The sequence below is a fragment of the Morus notabilis genome, unplaced genomic scaffold (genome assembly GCF_000414095.1).
Source record: "Morus notabilis unplaced genomic scaffold, ASM41409v2 Scaffold299, whole genome shotgun sequence".
Taxonomy (NCBI): domain Eukaryota; kingdom Viridiplantae; phylum Streptophyta; class Magnoliopsida; order Rosales; family Moraceae; genus Morus; species Morus notabilis.
The window spans coordinates 68,582-77,503 of record NW_010359540.1 but is presented as its reverse complement, the minus strand read 5'-3'; the positions used below and the strand labels follow the sequence as shown (position 1 = coordinate 77,503).

At 36.4% G+C, this 8,922-nt stretch overlaps 1 protein-coding gene across 1 annotated transcript; it reads left to right on the top strand.

The window, feature by feature from the left end:
- The first annotated feature begins 1,455 nt into the window (after positions 1-1,455).
- LOC21390585 (putative respiratory burst oxidase homolog protein H) lies at positions 1,456-5,394 on the top strand. Its single transcript, XM_010094696.2, has 14 exons — positions 1,456-1,631; positions 1,723-1,888; positions 2,087-2,135; positions 2,238-2,351; positions 2,432-3,202; positions 3,368-3,463; positions 3,554-3,675; positions 3,764-3,866; positions 3,965-4,056; positions 4,139-4,298; positions 4,395-4,535; positions 4,640-4,768; positions 4,865-4,943; positions 5,111-5,394. The coding sequence occupies exons 1-14, from the start codon at positions 1,502-1,504 to the stop codon at positions 5,215-5,217; spliced, it is 2,259 nt and encodes a 752-aa protein (XP_010092998.1). The 5' UTR covers positions 1,456-1,501; the 3' UTR covers positions 5,218-5,394.
- Positions 5,395-8,922: the final 3,528 nt, after the last annotated feature.

Genomic DNA, 8,922 nt, shown 5'->3' with positions numbered 1-8,922 from the left:
AAATACCCCATAAAAAAAGAGGAACGATAACAATTAGGTTCCGCAAGAAAAATACATCAATTATAATGCCCGTGACTCTTGGTTTATTTGTTGCTACTCCTCTAATGGAATGTGACAATTTATCCAACTTATTATTTCAAGCTTTTTAGATTGGGAAAGAACACAAGTAAGAATGCTTTAAGAAAAGTCCCTTTATGACCTTAGAAAAGCATTTTCAAGTTGAAAAAGCAACCTCTAACAATTATTGGTCATGGACAAAGATAATGGCAATCAGTGCTTCACAGCTTCATAACAGTAAAAGAGACTTTAGAGCACTGTAATGCTTGGCTCCTCAAATCGTGAACTTACACCTTGATCCCTTATTATTCCCGCCTTCTTTGTTTGGGCGTGGAAAAACACTTTATGTGATGTTCCTACTTGCCATGCATAACACATGGTCAAGAAAAAAACCAAGGATAATAATTAAAAAAAAAAACGCTACATTGCTTAGCAACGGTCATCATGATGACGTAATAAAACCGTTAGAAAATAAATATATGTATATATATTTTTGTTGGAAGAAAGCATTATGGAGAGAGCAAAACCACGATATCAGATATCAATGATAAAATCTTCCTCGTAATTTTTATTGTATAAAATATTTAAAATCGAAGCAAAAGATAGGGCAGTGCCGGTCCAACATGTTTGCCACTTACCAGACGTGACGTGGAATAAGCGCAAATTAAAACTTTATTATTTTACGACTATTTTTTTTTTAACCATCTAAATTTTCTTTTTTTTTTAATTGTATAAAAGAGCAGTGAGTTATTAGTTATAAAATAAAATAAATAAGAGTGAAATTTCCCGCATTGGTATTAAATGGAAAACAAATAACAGAAAATGAAGGACGTGAAAATTTCAAAACGACAAGCAACAAAAAATGATCGGTGAAAAAAAATAGACAACATGAGGGAAAAAGAAAAACGTAAAAACAAAACAAGAGGACAAACGACAAGTAGTAACATTTTTTTTTTTTTTTTTAATGAAACGAAGAGTGACAATTTATTACGATTGTTGGTAAATAAAGTCAAGAGCAAGACGTGATTGATGGTAAATACAAACTTACAAATATATCACGGTTTGATTAATCAACTTCAACTTGGTCTGATTCCTTTTAAAAATTTAATCCTATCTACTATAAAGAAAGACTGATTATAGCCATTCCACCAATAAAATAAAATAAAATAAATAAAAAGACTGACTATAACCATACTATAGCATAAAAGGGATATAAAAGGTAACAAAGGCTTGATATAAATCATCAATGTTCAAAGTTTATGGCTACCAGCAGCCATTGACAAGCAAATTACATAGGTTCATAAGCAATTAGTGCACTGTTTAGTGTTCTATACACACACACACACAGAGATATACAATATATATAGATATATATATATATATATATATATATATATATTGAAGTGAGTTTGAGTGTAATAATTTATTGCTTGAGAAAAAAAAAATGAGTCTACATTTTCTTCGTAGCACTCACAAGGGGAAGGAAGCTGAAGCTTGGAAATCCGTTGAGAAGAACTTCACCAAGCATGCAGTTGATGGCAGACTCTATAGGGAGCATTTTGGACCCTGCATTGGTAATTTAGAAAACATAATAATTGCCCATTTGACCCTTTTCTTTCTTTTTTTTTTTTTTTTGAAAGTTTTATGGAGCTTGTGTTTCTGAAGGAATGGGAGAAGAGTCGGAAGGTTTTGCAGAAGGATTGTATGATGCTTTGGCCAGGCGTTGGATCATATCAGCAGTTGACGGTATTACTTTGGAGGACCTCAAGAAGTTTTGGGACGACATCACTAGTGAAGACCTTGAACATCGTCTGCAGATATTCTTTGACATGTGAGCAAATTACGAAGGATCCTTTCTTTTCACAGTTTGAATCACAATTCAACCTTTTTGCTATAGTATTTTTCTCTCACCAAAAACTTGAACTTCAGCTCGAGTTTTTCACTCAAGCTTATGAAAAGAACACAGACTCTCTTTCTTTTTCTTTTTTTTTTGAAGGAAATGATGATGACATTAGTGAATTTTGTTTAGGTGTGACAAGAATGGAGATGGGCAGCTCTCAGAGGAAGAGGTCAAGAGGGTGAGATAAACAAGAGAATTACCAAAAATTGTGGCGTTCTTCTTTCTTTCTTTCTTTCTTTCTTGTTCTGTTTCTTATGAATTTGAATTCTGAAAAAAAAAGGCTATATATCTGAGTGCCTCGGCGAACAAGTTGGCCAATCTTAAAAAGCAAGCAGCTTCACATGCAGCTCTGATCATGGAAAAGCTTGATCCTGATGGTCTTGGTTATATAAAGGTGATTTTTATTTGGCTGCATTCGTTTGTTCTTATTCAGCATCATCTTCTTGTTTATTTGTTTATCCTTTTTTCTCGCAGATGTCACAGTTAGCAGCTCTACTGAGGGGAATGGTTGACTCTGAAGAAAAAACCAAGACTCCTAGGAAACAAAGAACACGTTTGGCCATGTTCTTCTCCACATCTCAGAATCTCATCCATGAAAATTGGAAGAGAATATGGATTATAACTCTTTGGCTGTCCATTAACTTAGGCCTGTTTCTTTGGAAGTACTATCAATATAAGAACAAAGGGGCTTACCAAATCATGGGTCCATGCCTTTGCTTTGCAAAGGGCTCCGCCGAGACTCTCAAGCTTAACATGGCCCTCATTCTCTTCCCAGTTTGTAGGAGAACTCTCACGAAACTCAGATCATCATTTCTCAGCAACATAATCCCTTTTGATGACAACTTGGAATTTCACAAGTTAATAGCCATTGGAATAGTGACTGGGGTTCTTGTGCATGTTCTGATGCACCTTACTTGTGACATTCCTAAATTGGTTTCAGCCCCAAAAGAAAAGTTCATGAGCATTTTGGGGTCAAGTTTTGACTACAAGCAGCCGAGTTACCTGGACCTGCTAGGAAGCGTTGCCGGCATAACCGGGGTTCTGATGGTTGTTATAATGGCCTTTGTCTTCACTCTGGCACTTCAGTCGTTTAGGAAAAGTGCCATCAAGTTGCCAAAGCCTTTCCACCATTTGGCGGGCTTCAATTCCTTTTGGTATGCACATCATTTGCTGATCTTGGTGTATATTCTCCTTCTCTTACATGGCACCTTTCTGCTTCTCACTGACGACTGGACCAAGAAAACGGTACGTTGCCACTTCCATGCAGTGTGACTTTATGAAGACATAAAATTGTAAAAACAGAAATCTCCAATACAGTACTTAAGAAATATGTCTAATTGTTGCTATGTGATGATTATCAACTGAGAGTGATGCTGAAATTAAATTGTTATTTATTTATTTTTTTTGCAGACCTGGATGTACATCGCTGTCCCTGTCTTGATCTATGCAGCTGAAAGGATTTATTCACACTTTAATGAAGGCGACGATCCGGTTGTTATTAGAAAGGTCAGTCGAAGCTGCTTTTTTCTGTGGTTACTTGTTTGAAAAGTTTCACAAAAACTGAATCAAACTCATCATATTCCTTGAACACCGCAGGCTGTAGTATACAAAGGGAAGGGTTCAGCAGTAGCACTGTACATGAGCAAACCTCCAGGATTCAAATACGAAAGTGGAATGTACCTTTTTGTCAAATGTCTAAATATATCTAGTTTTGAATGGTATGAACCGCATGTTTACTGCATATGACTAGAAATTTGATCTTACCGCGATCTTAACTAACACGAGCGGATGTGTTACATGCTTCAGGCATCCCTTCTCCATCACTTCTGCGCCCGGAGATGATTACTTGAGTGTCCACATAAAATCCTTAGGGGATTGGACTAGAAAGCTCAGAGAAATATTTGAGAAGGTGATATGCTTGTAACTCTATAATGCCTATACCGGAGAATATGGCTCAAATTGTGTTTTGCTTATATAACTTCATCACACTAAGTCAAAGAAATGCAGGCATTGGAGCAGGAAAATATGCAAACAAAGAGAGGAAACCTCGTTCGGTTGGAAACCAAAGCCTTTTCCAAATACGAACAACAAAAAGCAGGGTGAGCAGAATCTTAGATAAGAGGCACTAGAGTTTTCAATCTTTGGCATTGTATTTTGAATATGTTCTATTTCTACTAGCAGTTATCCAGAAATTCGCATCAAGGGACCATTCGGAGCGCCATCACAGGATTTCAACAAGTATGACATCCTCTTGCTCGTAGGTCTCGGAATTGGAGCAACTCCATTTGTCAGCATTATAAAAGATGTTCTAAACAACATAAAAGCAAATGACCCTGAATCTGTAAGTCAAAAGGCAATGAATAGGATAATATCTTTTGTTGGAAGTTTGTTTATACCACTTTGTGGTATTTACTTACAAAGGGGAACTTTTGTGCAGGGCTTAAAGGGCAGTCAGTCATCAGAAGAATCAAACAAAATAGGTCCTAAAAGAGTATACTTCTATTGGGTGACAAAGGAACAAGAATCCTTTGAATGGTTCAAAGGAGTCATGGATGACATAGCGGAGCACGATCACGATGTAGGTTTCGTAACTCAGAACACTCTGGTTGCTAATTTATCTAAGCTATAACACGCAATAAACTAACTGGTAAAATCTTTTGCTGGTTCTTCAATATTTTGCAGCATATAATAGAAATGCACAACCACTTGACTTGTGTACATGAAGAAGGAGATGCAAGATCTGCCCTTGTTGCCATGATCCAAAAGCTACAACAAGAGAAGAATGGTCTTGATGTTGTCTCAGAAAGCCGGGTATATTTCATTAAGCACAACTAGCATTGTAAAATTCATTAATCACTTATCATTATGTATCCTTAATAATTACATGATGTAAATTGCATGCAACAGATAAGAACACATTTTGCAAGACCGGATTGGCCTAGAGTGTTTGGTCAAATAGCAACTACTCATGAATCTTCTCAAATAGGTAAAAATGCCACGATACTGATTTCTCCAGTGAATTATATCAGTGTAAAAAAAAAAAAAACAAAGGAAAAAAAAAGATGCCAGAAAATGATTTAAAGAACTTTTTATAGTTGACTGTTATTGTTTTTAGTTTCACTTTGTGATTACTTGTGGATTCAATTATTTCAGGTGTATTCTACTGTGGAACGCCTGTAGTGGCCAAACAACTGAAGAAGCTCAGCCAAGAATTTAGCTCAGATTCAACTCACTTCCACTTCCACAAGGAGAACTTCTAGACTTATCCCATCCTTGGGAACTTGTGTAAAAAAAAATAAAAAAATCCCAAGTTTAAATATTTAAAGTCTGCACTTCTTTTCCCTGTGATATATAACCGCACAATATTCATAAAGTGACGCGTACATGTAGAAGTGTAAAAATACGAGTCTAAATAAGAAATTTGAAAGTGTTCCATACCTAACATTACTTTTTCAGCACGAATCAAAAGTCATCATGACTTACCACCTTTTTCATATCATAAGTTTTTTTTTTGGGTTGTTAGTGTTAGATTTGATGTTATGTCTCGTATTCTAGATGATATTGAAATATTGTCTGAAACACGGCTTAATTAATTAAGATCCGGGTTAATTACGTACATTTATTCGAGTAGAATAGAGTGCAGAAATCAAAAGAACACACAATATGATATCATAGTTTGGTGCGCACACTTACATCTGCGAGGCCACGCCCAGATAGTAAACAGGTCACTATGTTCCAGAAATTACAGACACCAGACAGACGTATTCACTCAAGGATTCCCTCATAAACAATGACGCCGCTATGACGAATCTCCACAGTGATTATTTAGCGTGCACCACATGTCTTCTATTCACTTGGCGAACTCCCTTCGACCGGTAGAGCTTCCTCCCGAAAGCAACAAATCCTTCTCCCGTAGGACGATCTCAATAGCGCACTAGGCTCACAAAAACTCACAGACTCTTTTATGAAAATGTTCAATTAAACTCGTACTCTCATATGCTCTGAAACAAAGCCTTTAAATAAAATGAAGAGAATCCCATTCAAATCCACTCTCAATAAGATTTCTATTATCTCCATGATTCTCTCTCCTAGATAGACTCTAAAATATCTTCACGTTACCTTTTCAATCTCCAATTCAAATTATGCAGCAAACTATCAAATTCGAACTAATTATCCTTTTAAACTTTGAATTCAGATTTAACCTTCTCATCCACCATCACCTTTATAGCACATAATCCAATCTATCTTACCTCACCCGTGGCCTTCTTTTCCAAGCTCCTTTCACTTCCAACATTAACAATATATGTTTATCACATGTAAACCTCTCATGCTTTACGTAATACATCAAGCTTGATTTGATTTTAAATATTCTTTTGTAAACGTTATCCGCAAGCTCTAATTTTGAACAACTCCAAACAATAATCGGATTAAGCCAAGAATTCAAATATGAAAATAACTTGATCTCTATGTAAGCTTTATCTCCCATTTAAATTCAAATAACTAATGCATTATCTTCCTTTGACCAGGGTCTTATCCTTATCTCTCCAAATCTCAACAATTGTCTTATTTTCCTTTGACCAAGATTTTATCCTTATCTCTTCAAATCTCAACTCAACAAAATGTGCAACTTTAACTTCAAATCTGATTCTGAATCTTCTTCTGCAATACGAAATCTTCTTGAACCTGTCTTTTGAACTTTTACAAGATTGCCAATAAATTGCCAACTAATAAAAATACATAACAATCTCTCCCTTTGGCATTGTTTGGCAAAACTAACAAGAGATCCTAAAAAATTCAAAAACGACAAAAATATATATAAAATTACTTTGTTCTCCCCCTTTTTATCAAAAATAAGCCAAAGACACAAAAAAATAAAAAAATTCACACCCTAGAAGCGTCTTCATCAACTTATATCGCAGATCATGTTGTAACACTTATTGGAACACTCGATGCAACACTTCGCACTAGATATCTATGAACGCACTGATCTCTGTAGCTTACTCCCCCTAAATCTACTATGTGTCTTACTCCCCTTGAATGTAGCATTCTCCTATGTATAATGCTCTTAACACTTGTCAATCGCTTAGTGCAACCAACATCACTACACCCACAATCATTAGTGCATGCTTCGAAAGAAGTATAAGCCTTATGACACCTCAAATCAGATTTCCTTACCCACACACGTCTAGAAAATTATTTTCACATCAATCTTCACGTTATGTGTCTTCTTTGAGTTTACGAAATTTGGTAGATTAATAAACATACCTCTCTTCAATGCATTTAAATACTTATAACATCTCGGTCTTATGCGGTCAGGTAAACCGCAGTAATGGCATGTGGGGACAAACCTTCTATGTTGAGAGGATGAGATAGTAACTTTCTTACTGGAAGAAGTTTAGAGGTAGTCCTCTCTTTCACAGACACTGTCTTGGACGTTGAGCTCTCACCAGTATAGCCAAGGCCATGTCGATCACCATTCGCTTTTCCTATCGAGAGAATGTGATCCAATTCTATGGTGCTGGAATTCATCATCTTCAATGACTTTTAAGTGTACTCTAATTTAGCTCTTGTCTCCTACAGCTTTTTCTCCTTTTCAACAGCCTGAAATTCATAGTTTACAGCAACCCTATTAAGCACATCCTTCTCTTTAATAAGCTCATCGACTCACTCCCGCAAAGACTTATTCATTTTAACCACCAAAACCCATTTGTTGAACATGGCTTCATATGCCTTTTGGATTGTCTCCTCAGTCAGTTCTTCACCATGACTGGAACCGTCAGAATCTAAAAAATCTATGTTTTCTTCTGGTTTTCCAGAGTGTGTTGCAGATGATGTTGCAACAAGAGCTGTCACACGATCTGTAACACTGCAGTTTGGAACATCTTAGTAAACATTGAACGCAACATAGTTGTTCACATGATCATCATCTTCCTGGTTGCCTTCAGAATCCTCATCACTCCATATGACGTTGAGAGATTTCTTCCTCTTCTTGAGAGTGTTAGAACACTGAAACTGAATGCGACCGTAACCGTCGCACTCCCGACATTGAATTTCCATATTCTTCTTCTTATCATTGGAGGAATTTATAGCTCTCTTATTTTTCTGAAAATTGTTGGAGTTGTTGAAAGTTGGAGTTTAGTTCTTCTCGTTGAACTTCTTCATCACCCTGTTGAAATTTTTAGTTAATCGAGCAAGCGACTCCGCTAAGTCTTCATCTTCTTATTCAACATTATCTTCCACTTCGGCTTGGAAAGTAATCCCCTGAGAAATCCCCTTCCCCTTCTTAGTTTGACTCAGGTTCATTTCAAATGTCCTCAGTGATCCCATAAATTCATCAAGTCTCATAGTCTCAGTTTTTTTTGCCTCTTCAATAGCAGTGACTTTGTGGTAACGATCTCAACGTCTTGCTGAAAAATTTTGCCTCGGGAATTTTTTCACCAAGAGCAAAAGATTCATTACCTATATTACACAACCGTGAATTAAATTCAAAAATAGTTTCATTTTCATGCATTCGAAGATTTTCAAACCTGGTTGTTAGAATATTCAATTTGGATTGTCTGACGGCGGCGGTTCCCTCATGAGCAATCTCTAAAATCTCCCATGCTTCTTTTGCCAATTCACATGTAGATATCATCTTGAATTGGTTAATGTCAACTCCATTGAATATTGCATTGAGAGCACGAGAGTCGTAGATGACCAACTTGTCTTCATCACTATTCTAGGAGCCTTCAGGTTTTATAATCTTTTTTCCTTCTGCATCTTTAGTTACTAGATGATTCCAACCATTCAAAACAGCACACCATGCCTTCTCATCTTGAGCCTTGATGAAAGTCTTCATCCGGACCTTTCAGTATGAATAATTTGAACCATTGAGCAGAGGGAGACGTGCAATTGAACCTCATTCCTTTAGAAAATCCATTCCAAACATAACAGATCAACTCTCCAAGATCTCACCGAACTTATGG

Bases quoted from the DNA above. Each gene is read 5' to 3' on its own strand.
- LOC21390585 (XM_010094696.2), top strand. From the start codon at position 1,502: ATGAGTCTACATTTTCTTCGTAGCACTCACAAGGGGAAGGAAGCTGAA. The intron at 3,867-3,964 runs GTGATATGCTTG...AAAGAAATGCAG, and splicing joins TCAGAGAAATATTTGAGAAG to GCATTGGAGCAGGAAAATAT. The intron at 4,299-4,394 runs GTAAGTCAAAAG...ACTTTTGTGCAG, and splicing joins AAGCAAATGACCCTGAATCT to GGCTTAAAGGGCAGTCAGTC.